General features: G+C 39.7%; 2 protein-coding genes across 13 annotated transcripts in view; one reads left to right on the top strand and one right to left on the bottom strand.

Moving 5' to 3' along the window:
- Positions 1 to 981, top strand: part of TPP2 (tripeptidyl peptidase 2) — a 50,909-nt gene extending 49,928 nt beyond the window's left edge. For all 8 annotated transcript variants that reach the window (XR_015284427.1, XR_015284430.1, XR_015284431.1 and 5 more), the window contains one exon: positions 69 to 981. Coding sequence is in view for 2 of the 8 variants with exons in the window: in XM_086880749.1 (XP_086736875.1) it covers positions 69 to 158 (90 nt within the window). In the remaining 6 variants the exon portion in view is untranslated. The remainder of the gene's footprint in view (positions 1 to 68) is intronic.
- METTL21C (methyltransferase 21C, AARS1 lysine) overlaps positions 607 to 16,262 on the bottom strand; it is a 27,105-nt gene continuing 11,449 nt past the window's right edge. For 2 of the 5 annotated variants that reach the window (XM_086880751.1, XM_086880752.1), the window contains 5 exons: positions 9,223 to 9,299; positions 5,344 to 5,495; positions 3,927 to 4,069; positions 2,279 to 2,396; positions 607 to 1,732 (listed from right to left, as the gene is read on the bottom strand). In XM_086880751.1, coding sequence (XP_086736877.1) covers positions 1,338 to 1,732; positions 2,279 to 2,396; positions 3,927 to 4,069; positions 5,344 to 5,495; positions 9,223 to 9,299 — 885 coding nt within the window. In that variant the 3' untranslated portion in view covers positions 607 to 1,337. Of the gene's footprint in view, positions 1,733 to 2,278; positions 2,397 to 3,926; positions 4,070 to 5,343; positions 5,496 to 9,220; positions 9,302 to 9,399; positions 9,414 to 9,558; positions 9,676 to 16,262 lie in introns of those variants that run through there. The other 3 variants (XM_023948076.2, XM_086880754.1, XM_086880753.1) reach the window with 3 other exon arrangements.

The raw sequence follows: 16,262 nt of genomic DNA, 5'->3' as shown, positions 1-16,262 counted from the left end.
TTTGTTTAGATTCAGATATTAAAAAGATTAAGACTAATTTTTTTTAATGCATGTTTTTTTTTCTTCAGCTAATGAAGTTGCTTGGATGGACTCATTGTGCAACTTTCACTGCAAATTGGCTTCCTGTGATGTATCCACCTGATTATTGTGTATTCTAGAGAATCAACAACTGTAAAATTACAATGATTTTATATGGGACAGGATAGGAAAAGAGAAGTTTGACTTTTTATTCGAACGCATGTTTTCATTACTGAATGCTGATTATTAAATTGTGTGTATTTATCAGTAAAGGCACCTGGGTATGGCTTAATACCTGTTAACCTAACTCCTGTCATCAGGGAGTTTCCTTATTGTGCATCCCATTGCTGGCAATGGATGTGCCAGAACTGCCAACATCAAGGATTTGGAATTAGTTTGGAAAGAATTGCTGCATGCATGTTATGTTCTGAATTGTTACTTTTAACTGCAAACTGGTAAAAGTTCTGTATTTTTTATGGTACACTGAATTTTAACATGTTTGATCTTAATTTCAATTGTATGAAGGCCTTAAAGCTACTTCAAGAGTAGCTAAAATCTTACTTATTAGATGAAAATAATGGACACCTGTATTGTTTGCAAGAGTTTACATTTAATGTTTTTAAGAAAAATTCAACCTCTCAAACTGTTGCAATGTTTCTCAGAATTGCTGATGCATAAGTACTCTTGTAAATTTTCAGAACTCTTTATTTTGGAGTGATTTCAGGCAAACTCAGAAATCCTGGTGAAGCTGACTATGATGACAGGCTGATACATGTATAAAAGTGCCAGACAGTTACATCTTGATCGATCAAATATTGTAAAGCTATACATAGATGTTTATTAATGTTAAAAATATAAAACACAGCAGAATAAATGTGCAAAGTTGAAGATCAAAAAACCACCATGTTCACTCTGATACTTTAAAAGATTTTTATAATGAATAAAAATACTGAAGCTAAAAAATTGTACTGGTTTCTGGATGAGTACCTAAATAAAACTTGCTGAAAGAAAGAAGCTTACAAACAGCAGAGGGTCAGTGCAGCCCAGAAGATCAATGCTTTTTGTTAAAGCCTTCTTACTAACATTGTTCCTTCAGTGGAGGGGAGTTGGTCAGTTTGAACAGGTCATACGTGTCAGCCAGAGACAAACTGCTGTATCTTTTGCCTTGCTGGATTTTTTTTTTTTGTACTTGCAATGCAAAACTTAGATGCAACTGCATCTTTACAACCATAAATCCACAGAAGGTGCAACATAATCTTGGAAAGCATTCCAATCTGTGAGGTGCTGCCACTAAATCAAGATCAGGAATGGTTTTTGCTTTAATTCTTTCTAACTGTGGCTTTAAGCAGCTTGACATTTGATTCTGGAAATTCTGCTAGAATGGTTGTATTAAATATATTGCAAACTTTTTCCAAAAACTCGTAGTCTGTACTGAATCTGAATTTATTTGCCCATAGTAATACTGTTCCTGGCTTACAAAAGTACACCATTGTTGCTAGCAGGGGGTCCAGAGCTCCATGATGGTACACAACATCAGTTGCCAGTATGAAATCATAATGGTAAGTTGATACAGGAAAGTCTTCATTGAGGCCTTCTCCCCATATCAGTTTTCTCACTTCAGGTTTGTGCATATTCAGGTTCTGTGTATTTCTTGAAATATTATATGAAAGATTTTCAAGAACTTCAGGCAAATCAGTAGCTGTAACATGAGCTCCTGAAGAAAATGGGAGTTTGTTTCAATTCACAGAATCACTAAGGTTGGAAGAGACCTGTCCAGCCATGAACCCATAATCACTCCTAAACCAGATCCCCATGTCCCACATCCCGATGCCTCTTGGATGCTTCCAGAGACAGTGACTCCACCACCTCCCTGGTCAACTTACTGCAAGGGTGCCAATCCACCCTTTCTGTAAAATAAAATTTTTTTCTAATATCAAATCTGAACACCCCTGGCACAATTTAGGGCTTTTTCCTCTCATCCTTTCACTTGAGACAGGGCAAAATTCATAGGTATGTAGTTGAACATGTATGAAGCTTTATCTATATAACTGGTCCAACCTCCCCTTCCCCAATAACTAGGGTAGTTTAGTTAACAAAACGGTATTTTACAATAGTTTTCATTTAACAAAACCCAAAAAAACAACAACACAAAAAAAAGTGACAAAGTTTACTTCAACTGTTGTTTCATTGCCTTAAAGTGACAATGGCAGAGCTAGATCATCATTCACTAAAATCCAAAAGGAAATACAAATTTACCAACCTAAGATACAGGCCACAATGGAAAGCAAGCCTGTTCCAGCACCAATTTCCAAAACTTTTTTGTCTTTGAGGTTGAATTGTTCTTGATTTGATTCCAGATATTGAGATAAAGCCAGTGCCTAAAATGGTTAACACATATCCATAAGAGGGTAACAGCTAAGTTGCACAAAAATTCATTAGAAGTTTTTATACAAGGGTGTTGGTTTTTTTAGTGTAATGAGAAACACCGAAGGGTGTAACAAAAATGTAAGATGGGAAGAATTGTGATGTATCCTGGTTTTTTTATATATTAAAAAATTAAAGCAGTTTATTTTTACTTTTAAGTTTATGTGATACGGATTTACTACACACTTCTGCATGAGTCCTCTGACAGCTCAAGACAGAATCACAGAATAAGCTGAGTTGGAATGGACCCACAAGGACAGGCAGTGTTAAAATGTGAACCATGCAGTCAGAACAGCAAAGTTTAACCATATGCAGGAAGCAATGTTCTGATTTATTATCCTAAGTGTTATGCTACCACTATCATAAAGTAAATTTAGGCTTCGGCAGAGATTTTTGAAAAAGCTTTTTTTGTTTCAATTTTTTTAGCAAAGAAAATATTAAAAATTGGTTATTTACAAACTCGACACTTGTTTATTAATAATAGTATAAACTTTGAAAAGAAACAGTGCAGCACTGTATGAAAATATTATCAGGCCTTTGTAAAGATTTTGTCAGATAGTAGAATATAAGTGGGCTGTTTATTAACAACATAAACTGATGCCAAAGAAACTGTCTTCCCCATTTTGCTTCTCTTCTTTAGAATTGTGTTACTGTTTTAACTCTTGTGCTTTTCATAATGCAACACTGTCTACCTGCTCTGGGAAAGCTGACAGCTAATAAATCACTGGTCCAGTTTGTGCAACCTCTCAATTTTCTTGGAGAGTTTTACCATCTGCATTCTGACACTTGATTAATGTGCAAATTGATGATCTGACATTTCGAAATAAGATACTGTTTCACACATCCATATGCTCTCTCTCTATTGTTTTGAAATTGTCTGCCATTTTCTTGTGAGCTTTTTAAATAAATGTGGATCTGAAAAATTCTGAAATCCTAATTTTCTTGTGTTTATCAGTTGACCCTCTCTTCCCTCAAAGGCACTTTTCTTAGCGTAAAATTCTGGTTTAAGCATAGGAGAAGCAGAGACTGAAGAACTGCTTACATGTATGATTTTCCATACTGTAATGAAACTGTTCCAGCCTTTTCTTTAAAGGAAGCATATTTAATCATTACAATGTCATTTATTTATTTAATCTCTCACAGTTTTATTTTTCAGCCTCCTTTTTGTACTGCTGGTTATTTTCTTGCCGGCAGTGACTGATTGGAAGCATGGAGGAAGCTGAATGTTTCTTCCTGAGTTCCCTTACTGAATTTTTTTTCAATCCCTACATCCAATGTACAAATACTTTGGTGCCATAGTCCTTTTGGCATGAACTGGCAAACTGCCCTAAGGCAGAGCTTTCTGCTGAAGGACTTCATTCTGCAGAGGGAAGCTTCCATTGTCAGAAGTGTTGTGTAAGAAAGCTTCCTTGATATTTGTGTGCTGCTGTCCTGGTTTGCTCTTGTGTCACGTGAGCTTTCTGTGTGTGGTCCTGTGTACTTACCCCTGGCCATACCACAGCTCCAAAGTGTTCTATGGACTCCTGAATGACAATCTGATGGCCAACGTATGTATAGTGCTCCTTATCAAAGTAGTGTGAAACTCTAGGAACCCAGTTCTGCAGTATTTTCAGAGTTACCGGTGAGCCTGTGAGAGAAAAGTTGGAATTTCATGAGTTTATATGCAACTTGTTAAAGGGCAAAATGTATTTGACATAAACAGTATGTAGGCACATGGAGTAGAAAAGCTCTCAGGAATCACAGAATTGTTAAGGTTGGGAAAGATCTGGAAGATCATTAAATCCAACCATTAACCAACCCAGCACTATGTTAATTGCTAAAACATGTCCCCAAATGCCACATCTGCACATCTTCAGAACACTTTTGTGGGTGGAGATTCTCCCACTTTCCTGAGCAGCCTGTTCCAATGCCTGACCACGCTTTCAGTGAAGACCAGTTGCTGTCCAAAACCAGAGAGTCTGGGTAGCCAGGGAGTGAAAGGAACAATGGTCATTTCCTGCCATTCTAGGTATTCACATGGCCAATTTAGAGATAGGAATGAACCTTTTAGGAAAAGCTACTAATTCAAATATAAAACTGCTAATAACAGCTGGAAGACTTTAAGGATCAAGTTAGCTTGTATTTTGGTGTTTGTGCTGTTGGTTTCATTTGTGAGGCCAGCGGCTCTAGAACAGCAAGCTTTTTACCTAAGGACTTAGGATTTACATCCTACATTGAAGGAAGCCTAACTCTTTCTTAGTGGTTTTTTTTTAAGCATCCTTCCACAGAAGGAGAGTTGTAAGACACGTTTTATGTTGGCATACACAACGTAGTTCAGCAGGTCAGTGCTACAGTTGTCCTAGGGTGTCTCAGCATAGCAAGGAGGCTCGTGGGTGAGGTTTTTCTGGTTTGTGCTGAGGCTGTTCCATCTGATCTTACTGAAATCAAGGACACTATTCTGAATGACTGAACTTTTGTTGCAAGGATAGGTGTAGAATTAAGTGTAAGGGAAAGCTTTGCTCTGGCTTGCAGGGATTTTAACTGATGCCTGCCTGGAATCCTTACTAGCTGCTAGCTGGAGCAGTTTAGCCTGTTGAAATCTGTAATGCCGTGGCTTCAATAGTGCCAGCCCGATCAATGCTTATAACCATATCTCTTTTTTAAGAGATTGTAATTGAGAAATAATTCTTAGATGTCTAAGTAAAATCTAGAGACCTTTTAAAATATATTTCTTAATCATGGAGGTAAGTATTTTTTGTAGATTTGAACTGATAATATATGCAAATGTAAGGGGAAATAATGGGGAAATTTTGATATCAAAGAAAAGTTACATGATGACATCTACTATTTAAAAATTGAAAAAAATCAAAGTATGATATGCTAGCATGCCATAGCAATTGCAGTATCTAAATTGGATTAAACCTGCATCAGATTCCGCATGCTCAGAGCTGCAAGTACAGTTTTCAGAGTCATACTGCTCTTCACAGGTTTCTTCTTCCTTGGATTTGCAGTCCATTGTTCTTTGAATTTTGTTGGGGAATGGTGGCTGCTGTGCAGAGATCATCGAAAAAGAGCTGAAACAGAAGGGGAAAAATAATGTTTTAAAATCTTGCAGGCACTCTGTTCATATGAAATATGACTGGAAAAAGACAGTAATTTAGGTGGCCTTTGGTGGCCTTTTGGGGCTTTTTTCAGTGATGGATTGAAGAAATGGGATGAGATGTGACATGCCCACTCCACTGGGTGGTACAAGCTGTTTCTGGGAATGTAATCATGCTGTCAGAATTTTTATTCTCTCTCCTTTATCATTTTTATTGTTGTGTTTATTTTATCATTTATGCAGAAGCTTAGCATTATTCACTGAATTGATACCACTAGTCAGCCTGAAAATTGAACTGCTCTTACAAGTTGAAGTAATAGCTGAGAAAGATAACTGTCTTAATATCTGTGACTTTTTATGTGTAATTTACTATTTTAAAAAATCTTGGGACTTATGATTCCAGAGACAAAACTGTTTCATTTGCTGCAGTCAATGCTTTTGATTTTTCTCCTTGCATAGAGTTGCCTTCTCTTCCCTGTCTATTCTCACAGAACTGCTAACTCTATTGCACTGAAATGCAGTGAACTGCAGAGTATGCAGATGGCAGTCGGGAAATCATCGCAGTGAGAAGGCTGAATCCATAGGGCTTCTTGGATAACTCTCTCTGTGCATCCCCAGTGTACAGGGCAGCACCCAGTCTAAGAAGGAACTGATTGATACCCGCTGACATCAATAAAAGCAGGAACAGGACTTGATAGACTTTATATAGATTTGCTTGGAGAGACATCGGTCAGTGAAATTCTTTGCTTGACTAGAGTTTTCTTCAGTGAAGCACCTATGTATATGCATATGTCTTTGAGTATGTGGAAATATATATGTATAGACATAGATATATACACAGACACATCTGTATGTAAAGAGCAAAAGGTTCATAACTTGCTCTGGCCAGAGGCTGTACGAGTTCACCTTTCCCACCTAGCATGATGGCTGGAGTGAGCTGTGTTTTTATCCATGATGAAAACATTTATCCATTCTGCTCATTTTTGAGACTGCATATTTGCTCTCTCCCGCCACAGGCACTGCAGACAAAGTGTTGTATCATTTGGGTTGCATCATTCTGCAGGAGGCTGTTTTAGATATCCTGACTGGAAGGGGTGAATCTTTGGCAGTGGCCAAGATGTTTAGCAATGCCTGCAGGTAGTTTTTCAAGGAGCAGTGTGACTGCTGACTTATGTGAGTGATTTAATTTGCACATGATATTGACACCATTGCAATTCTACTGATACCTGATATATTCCTTATTGCTGTTCTTTTTATTCACAAGGACAGGATTTCTGTTCTAATTACTCTGACACTGCATTTGCTCCATCTTGGCAGTGATTTTGGACTGGCACAGAAAAGAGTGCTTTAAATCAATTTCTGCACCTTTTTTTTTTTTCTTTTCTTTTTTTCTTTTTTTTTCTTTTCCTTCAGAGGGCCTCCATCTGGCTAGTAACAAGATCTGATTTTCCCCCATTGTGTGTGATTTGAAGTATGACAATGGTAGGTAGGAGACAAGTTAATGGTGCAGTCACTGAATTCCCTGACATGAGTGAGTGCATCCATGTTCACATTCCACGTGTCACAGTGGGACTCCTTCCACCAAAAATACTTTTTTTTCATTTAATTAAAAGTAGGCTTCTGGATTTGAACAATGTCTCCTTTTCATGCCTTAAGCTAGAATAAAATCTGCCCATGTTTTAATGTTTTAGAAAATCTCTATAAAAATATTTTCAGACTTGTACAATTGGGAAGGTACATAATGAAAAGAGAAGAATCTGTCAGAACTGGTGATGGATACAGCCAGAAAACATTTGGTTGAAGACACAATAGTCTGCACATTTTATGTTGAGACTGACAGAGCACTACATTCTCATTTTTGGGGGTTTGAGGTATTTGTTTTGGTGGGATTTTTTGTAAGGCTCTTGTAGCATGATTTGTGCTATTTAAGTGAAAAAGCCAATTCTGAAACAGAAAAGCAGGAGAAAATGTTACCTTGTCCAGTACTCTACTATGTATAAAACCAGAAGGCTTGTTTAATGAGTAAACTGTTAATTTGTCAGTTTAGGTGGAAAGTGATCCCCCCATATTTTTTTCCTTGCTTAAACAAGTTCTTACTACAACAGGTCACAATCTCAGTTGGCTGTGGGTGGCAGTGAATTCCAGAAAACAGCTTGGAAACATGCTTAATAAATACAAATTTGTTGATCAACTATTAAGTACCTGCAGCAAATAAAATTATATCTCTGATCCTGATATATATGCATACTCTTTATATATATACCCTATTATCACTCATTCAGATTTGATTAGACATGTAAAGTTACATTTTCAAATTAAAAATCGTTATGCTTTCCCTCACTTTGTCCTTTGACTTCCCCTAAAATGGGAGTCTGCTTAAATATTTATAAAGGAACGTTGCTGGTTTTGCTAAATCCATTAAAATGATCAGGAGGCCTGAAATCCACACCAGTGGTTACCCAGCTGCTGCTGTGGTCCTTAAGACATAAGTTGCCTGAGCTCCTAGGTGGTGATTTGGGGGGATAAACACTATGCACTCTGTGTTTGTATGTCACCTGACACATTGGGCTCTGGTTTTTGGCTGGACCTTCTGGATACTATAATAATATCTTGTGAAGGTGTAGCTTTTGCTAAACAGAAAGGGGTTTATAAGTGTGTATACATGTATATATATGCATGTTCATTCTACTGCCATAATTATTCAATGACGTATTTCGTAGGAGTTAAAAGTACATATTTTTTTAGATGCAAACAACAGGAAAATGCTTGCAAATAGGTGGTGTTTGCATTATTGCTTTCTCTATGTGTAATATGTTCAAGTTGCTGCTGCTCTCCTGGAATTACAAAATGTTTTGACATTTTTCTGATCCATATTTTGCTAAAAATTATGTATCTCTGAAAGAATTTTAGTTTGATAATGTTGCAAGCAAAATCTGTTTCCTTAAAAAATGCTGGCTCTTTCTGAATGTTAGCAGCTAGGGTTTTTTTCCAAATTAGTCTTGCTGGGAAATAATTATCTAAATTCGTTCAGAGTTTTCAAACTAGTATCAACTTCATTAATAGTCTTAAGCTGTTGTGAACAAAACTTAGAAAATCACATTTAATTTCTTCAGAACCTAAGGAAGAAAGAATAATTCTCAAAACTATATCTATTTGACAACATTACATGAAATTAATAAGGTAACTCTAAAGGGGCAAATTGTAAGATGATTATAAACCTTAAGATAGCAATTTATCCCCTATATGAATAAACTTTGTGCCTCTTAAACTGCCGAAATCAATTACTCTGAAAGAGCTTTTGATATCCAGTTACATTGCCAAAAAAAAAGTAGGTTAGTGAGCAGTGCTGTGTCACTGGGTCTTCAGCTGCAAACACAACTCTGCTGAAATGTGTTTCACCTCAGCACAGAGCTGCTCAGTGTAGTCTGTGTTAGTTGAAATACTTGGGCAAAAGCCAATTTCATTTTCTCACACGGAAAATGCAGTTGCAGTCTTTTCTTTGCAAGACTGGGCTCAGTGATACTTGAACCATACATTAACATCTGTTTCTTAGAGCTCCTGCAATTTCCTCATGTTACCATGCGCTAAGTTTAAAAAACCTCCACCAACAATACAAACGCTAGGAAATAAAGGAAATGTCAATGTTAGGAACATCACCATAGTAAATCTATGTGGTGTTTGAATCTACAAGGTAAACACACCCAAATACCACAAGCCAGCAGTGACCGTCACTCCGCACGAAACAGAGAGCTGGATTCTGTTGGCTCACAGAGCTGACCTGAAATACAAGAATTCAGACAAAGGTACTTCTATTGTTAGTTAGCAGGGAACACAAAGGCACATCAGACAAGGTTAGCTGGGCAGCTGTGTGGCGGTACCTGATGTGACAGAGGGCATGGGAAGTTTCCTGTGGGTGGATGCACGCTCCAGAGGTTTTTTATACAGGCGTGCACCTGAAAAGAATAACTTTCCCCTTCAGCCAGTCGGATTGCAGGTTATTTAGAGTAACATTACCAGGCAGCACTCAAAGAACTTACCATGTTACACTTAAGTCTTCCACATGTGCAGTACAAAATCAAAACTCTCTTAGACTTTGAAGTCCCAAGCATACAAACCTTTCTCAGCTCCTCCAGACTCTTGTTCTGTTTTTGCAGACGACGCATTCCCTGTGTTCGCCTTACGTCAGCGGAGCTGAACTTAGCAAGCAACTCACGGTGGGCAAACTAGCGCATAAATAATGAGTGTGGCAACTTGGCAGCAGCCCAAGTGCAGGGAAAAGTTCATGAAGCTCCCACTACCAGGAAAAGGTCAGGTCTTCCTTGCCCTGCTGAGCGTCTGGCTGGGGCAGCTGTGGGTACCCTCCCTGCCCTGAGTCACAGACAGTGTGGGGAAGAGTCAGTCCTAAGGAAAAAGCAACTTTCTCATCATCTTCACTGCAGGTCATAACCATAGGAAATATTGTATCCACTGAAAGAGGTCCCACTTTTATCAGAAGATCTTCCAACTGATTCTTTTAAAACAGATTGATGGATGTCACAGATGTTGAAGATGAACCAGATGTGTATTCCTTACACATTTCAAGAATTAGAGAGGTTTATTCATTTATTAATGAATGCCTTTTCAAAGGCATTTATTCCTTTGCTGCCCTTCTGCCCTTCCTTCTCCTTCTTTGCAAAGATTTTGCCAAAAGTAATTCAATCCCATTAGAGGACAGAACAATTTAAAAGCTGCTTTGAAAGTCATTGAGTTAGAAAACACCCCCTGGCTAATTAATGGAAGGATGAAAGCTGGCAAAAGAAATGGGGGAGGCAGAGAAAATGCAGATTTTTAGTTCAATTTATAGGCATTTTCATTTTGGGGTGAAAATTTTGAATTTAGGTAATGCTCTCCTGAAGAGTGGCAAAGTTAAAAAAGTGAACCTTTTGTGTCATGGCAGCTGTTCCATGCCTGGGCTGCTGCATGTCTCGAGAAATCACACCAAGGATAGGAAACACTTGGATCCATGTTCAAATGCTCACCAGCTTCTTTCCTCTGAAATTTGACAATTAAAATATGCTTTTTAATTAATAATTGGGAACTAGTATTAAGATATCCACTGTATTAAGTTGATATTGTAAAGTTTGCAGTCCACAGACCTGCCTGACTTTACAAGTAGTGCAAGTGAGTGGTCCTGAGGCAGGGGAGTAGCTGTTATTGGAAATGAAGACAGGCTGCTGTTAGAATGACTGCCATGGTTTTTTTTTAAGATGTGTTCCTTCTAGCAGGCATGTTCCTGCTGTCATATTTATTCTATTTGTCACCAGGGATGAAGGCAGCTCAGACTGGTGCTGCTGTCAGAGCTCTGTCCTAAGCTTTGGAATGGGACTGGTGCTGGACATAAACAGTTTATTTGTTAAAGGAAATCAGAGGAATTGGCTTACTGTGTAAGGTGCCTCTTGTAGCAAGGGTGGAAACTGTACAGACAGCGTCACCAGTTATTCATGAATCATGCAGTTATGGCTTAATTTCTTGATTATAACTCAAGGAGGAATCAACACTGATACTCTGAAAAGTAGCTTTTGTTGACATTTATTTACTATATACTTTCTAGAAATACTTCTGATTCTACACACAGTCTCCAAGTATTTCTTGTTTAATACTGAAAATAACTGTTGTCTGGAGGGATAGTCCCAGGGAATTAAAATTTCTCCAGACTTCTGTGAATGGGAAGGCTGAGAGCAATACAGCACCTCAGTTCAATGTGTAAAAGGGCATTTTTCAGTTGTTAATTCAACATCCAATTCCACAAAGCTCTGAATTTTTTGGTTGGCTTTTCTCTAAACACTCATGGAAATTTTGCCATCTAGACCATTGGTAGAAGACAAAATGCAGCAGGCTGCCAAATGTGATAAGAAAAGCAAACTTCAAATATTTTTAGAATGTATGTAATTTAATGTGAATTGTGTAACTTGTGTAGGTTTGGGTGTGTGTTAAGTCTGGTAATGTGAAACCTAATTGGTTGTGTGGGTCTTTTTCCCATTTAGTGCTATTAGACTATCAGGAAAGCTGGGAAGAGTATTTTTTCTGACTGTGTCACTAAACTCAGCAGTAACATTCTCTTCAGTGTACAGCAGAGTAAAATTATATTCACAGAATCACAGAAATTACTAGTTTGGAAGAGACCTTCAGAATCATCGAGTCCAACCCATGCCCTAACATCTCAACTCATTTATTGGATTATAGATTACAGTGTTTAAATTTTAAAACAAATTTAAAAGTTCCTCTGCTGTTAATAGTACCAATTACGGCATTAAAAAAATACAAAACTATCAAAGCTTTAAAAGGTTGGGATAAACAGGAATGAAAATCTTATGGTCATTAAACCCATCAGGAGCAAGAAGCCTGCTAGATTTGTGCCAAAAGGCAGTAGAGTTAAATCAGAAAAGTTAAATTATTTTCTTGTCAATTAAATCAATAACCACGGATGAACAGGACCAGAGGGGTAATTACTCAGAACTCTACTGTATTACCAGCTCTAGACCAAAATGTGGTGCCTGCATCTGAAAGTAACCTTGATACCTAAGCACAGGAAATTGTACAAATGTGAGTTGTATTTCTAAGGGAGTCTTGAAGGCATATAGGGAACAGTGGGGCAAGTAAGTCTGACATCTGTGCTGAAAGGAACAGCAGTGCTGCTGATAAATAAGAGGTATGGTAAAGAAGGTTTTGTGTATTCTTTGGCAATGTCTACAAGCATGTCATGAATGGTCCTCCAGTTTATAGTGTACATGGTTTTCATAGGTCACTCACTAAAGATCCTCACAGAAATTGAGTTTTGTTGAGATAAGGAGTTTTATATTTTGTTTTAATAATTTAACAGCAAGGAGGCCATAAATGGTCAGGTTTTCAATGACCCAGAAGGACCTGTGCTGTTGAGTGTATTCCTAAAATGTAGTGGAAAATAATGTGTTGACAATAATGAAGAATTATTCAGGACAGTAAAAAGAAAAATAAGCTGCAGGGTTCCAGAATGATCTCTGGCATGTTATGAGAGGTGATAATGTGATAAATGAAATTCAGTGCTGACAAGTACCACATAATATGCAGTCTCTAATTCAGTAGCACCTGGGAAAGAGATCTTCATTGAGCCAGAGACAACTATATACCATAGCTATATACCTGAAAAACCACATCACTAATCAAAAACACAAATGGATTGCTGCATTTTTATAAAGAAATTAAAAAAATCCAACCAACAAGCTGACCAAACAAAAACTGAAAAAGGAACACTGTTTTTTCCACTACATTAATTCAGATATTATCGCATAAAATCAGTGTGTGCCTCAAATCTTGGATTAAGACATTCATCGTCTTGGAGGTCCTGCAGGATTTGCTGGAGGGCCTGGGTGATCTGGTGAATGACTGATGAAAAATGACAGTCACACTTCTAGAGTAGATTCTCCCAATTCTTATTGCTGGAGACATCTGTCACCAGCCAGATAAATGTCTACAGCATGGTCCTGGCATGATCTGCTGAAGTATAAACAACTGCGAGATGAATTTCTTCCAGGTTGAATCCCTGACAGGGAAACACCAGTGAAACATCTCACACGAATTAAGGGATGTTTCTCTAGAAAGATGACACAGCTGACAGCTCAGCTGGGGTGCCTCTACCCCAAAGCAGGCAGTATAGGAAACAGACAGGAGGTGCTGGAAGTCACTGTGCTGCTGGAAATCTATGACCTTGCTGCCACTACAGGAACTTGGTAGGATGAATCCCATGACTGGAGTGTGACTGTCAATGGCTACAGGCTGTTTAGAAGGGACAGAGGAGAAAGGAGAGGTGGTCAGCTTGCCCTCTACACCAAGAGGTGGATTGAGTGTGGAGAGTTGTCTCAGGAACAGACACGAGCAGGTTGAAAACCTGGGACAAGAACCAGAGTCCAAGGCAGCAAAGAGAAACTTTTGTGGGGGCTTACAGAACCCAGGGGCTCAAGGGGAGCCTGTTGGTAAAGCCTTCTTGCTCCATCTACAGGAGGGATTGTGCTTGCAGGCTCTTGTCCTGCAGGGAGACTTGGACCACCCTGAGATCTGCTGGGAAAGTTGTATGGTGCCTGTAGGCATTCCAGGAGACTCTGGGAATGTGTGCAGGGTAACTTCCCGACCCATGTAATAGCCAGCCCTACCAGAGGGGATGTGATATGAGACCTGGTGGTCACCCACACAAGAAGGCTATTCTTGTCAATATTGGAGGCAGCCTAAGCTGCAGTGATCCTGTGCTGGTGGAGTTTGCAGTCCTGAGAGGTATGGGTCAGGTCAGCAGTAAAGTTAGGCCACTCAACTTTAGGAACACAAACTTCAGGAAGGCCAGCTTTCAGCTCTTCAAGGAGTTAGTAAATAGGACCCTCTGTGAAAGTGCCCTCAGGGCCAAGGAAGCAGTACAGACCTGGTAGATCTTTAGGGACAACTTGCACAGAGTGCAAGAGATTGAGCTTCCCAGGAGCAAGAAATCGGATCAGGCAAAGCAGGCAAGAGACTGGTGTGGCTGGGTTGGGACATGCTGGTTAAACTAAAGGGCAAGAAGGAAACACATGGGCAGTGGAAGCAAGGGCACTGTCCTGGAAAGAGTATAGGGATACAGCCTGGCTCTATAGGGATGAGGTGAGAAAGGCCAAGGCAAAGCTGCAGCACAGCTTTGTAAGTGATGCAAAGAACGAGAAGTGCCCCTGTAGATATCTCAGCCAAAAAAGGAAGGTCAAACAAACTGTACCACTCATGACAAGCAAGGCTGACACACTAGTAAAAACAGCTGAAGAGAAGGCTGAGGTACTCAACAATGTTTCTACCTCAGTCTTCACTGAGGCCTCTCTTCCCACACCTCTCGAGTGAGTGGACCACACGACAGGAGCTAGGGAGCAACATGCTTCCCACTGTTAGTGAAGATCAGCTTCATGACCACATGAGGAATCTGGTTGTGCATGAGTCTCTGGGATGCCAGGAGATGCATCCAAGTCCTGATGGAATTGGCTGATGCAGTTGCCAAGCCACTCCCCATGATACTTGAAAAGCTCCAGGCTACTGGAAAAAGGGAAATATAGTACCCATCTTTAAAAAGGGTAGAAAGGAGGACCCAGGGAACTGCCAGCCTCACAGTCTCACCTCTGTGCCTGGGAAAATCATGGAGCAGATTGTCCTAGAAGCTCTGCTAAGGCACATGGAGGACAGGGAAGTGGTTTGAGACAGTCAGCACAGCTTCATCAAGGGCAAGTCCTGCCTGACCAACCCAGGGGCCTTCTGTGATGGAGTGACTACATCAGTGGGCAAGGGAAAAGCTACAGATGTCATTTATCTGGACTATGGTTAAGTCTCTGACAGGGTCCTCAACAACAAACATTTCTGAATTGGAGAGAGTTGGATTTGATGGGTGAACTGTTCTGTGGCTAAGGAATTGGTTGGATGGTCACATCCAGAGGGTAATGGTCAATAGTTCAATGTCCAGATGGTCCAGAGGTCCATGTTGGGACCAGTATTACTTACTATCTTCTTGATGACATAGACAAAGGGATTAAGTGCACCCTCAGCACATTTGGAGATGTCACCAAGCTGAGTGGTGCTGTTGACACACCTGAAAGATGTGATGCCATCCAGAGGGACATGGACAAGCTTGAGAAGTGGGCCCATGGGAATCCCCTTTCATTTAGCAAGACCAAGTGAAAGATGCCGAACCTGGGTCAGGGCAACCCCAAGTTCCAGTACATGCTGGGGGACGGACAGATCCCCATCCGTGGAAACATTCAATGTCAAGTTGGACAGAGCTCTGAGCAACCTGATCTAGTTCAAGATCATTGCAGGAGGGATTGCACTAGATGACCTTTAAAGATCTCTTCCAACCCAAAGCATGATCTTCAGTGATTGGCATTTTTTTTTCCAATTCATTATGGCCATGGAATGAATTCTCAGCTTAAGGTCACTAATACCCAAAGTTAATTCTGGTGGCCTTCCTGAATAAGGGCAGTGAAAGGTGTAGGATAACACTGAATATGAACCTCAAATCAAACACACTGTTTCCATTATTTTTAGAGTAAGAAATCCATTCTCCTTGGTAGATGCCTTCTTTTGCTTGTCTGGCTCAGGGATGGTGACTCAACCACTTCACTGGGCAGCCTGTTTCAGTGCTTGACAAAAATTTTATTTTTATTCTTTAGTTGATTCAATGTTTCATGTCAAGCTTAACCTTATTTGCACATAGTGAGACGACACACATCTTAAAGAAGGGAGCAAAGCTGAGTGTTGGTAGGTAGGTAACCTGGAACAAGTTGCCCAGAGAAGCTGTGGATGCCCTGCTGCTGGAGATTCAAGGCCAGGTTGGATGGGGGTCTGAGCAACATGGTCTAGTGAAAGGTGTCCCTGCCTATGGCAGCAGGGTTGGAACTATATGATCTTTGTGTCCCTCCCAATCCAAACCATTTTGTGATTCTAAGTAATAACTTTAAATTGTGCTGACACATAGGGAACCTTTATGTTCATGAGCATGAAAGAGTAAAGAAATGCTCCAAGATCTTATGCTGAGTAGAGGCTGCCCCCACCTTGTCACCAGCTCCTGGCTGCTATTAGCTGTGTATGGTGCATTTAATGCCTGCTCTGTCCTTCCCTGGCAGTGCAAGCACGGCAGCTCACCAGCAAAGCTCTTGGGGAAAACAGTGCTGCATCACTTGGACTTATCACAAAAGGTGGTGAGGAATGGGACTCTAAACTGAGTGCT

Source organism: Cyanistes caeruleus, chromosome 3 (assembly GCF_971803275.1).
Source record: "Cyanistes caeruleus chromosome 3, bCyaCae1.hap1.1, whole genome shotgun sequence".
Taxonomy (NCBI): Eukaryota; Metazoa; Chordata; class Aves; order Passeriformes; family Paridae; genus Cyanistes; species Cyanistes caeruleus.
Note: the sequence above shows the minus strand (reverse complement) of the source record. Positions and strands in the feature narration are given on the sequence as shown.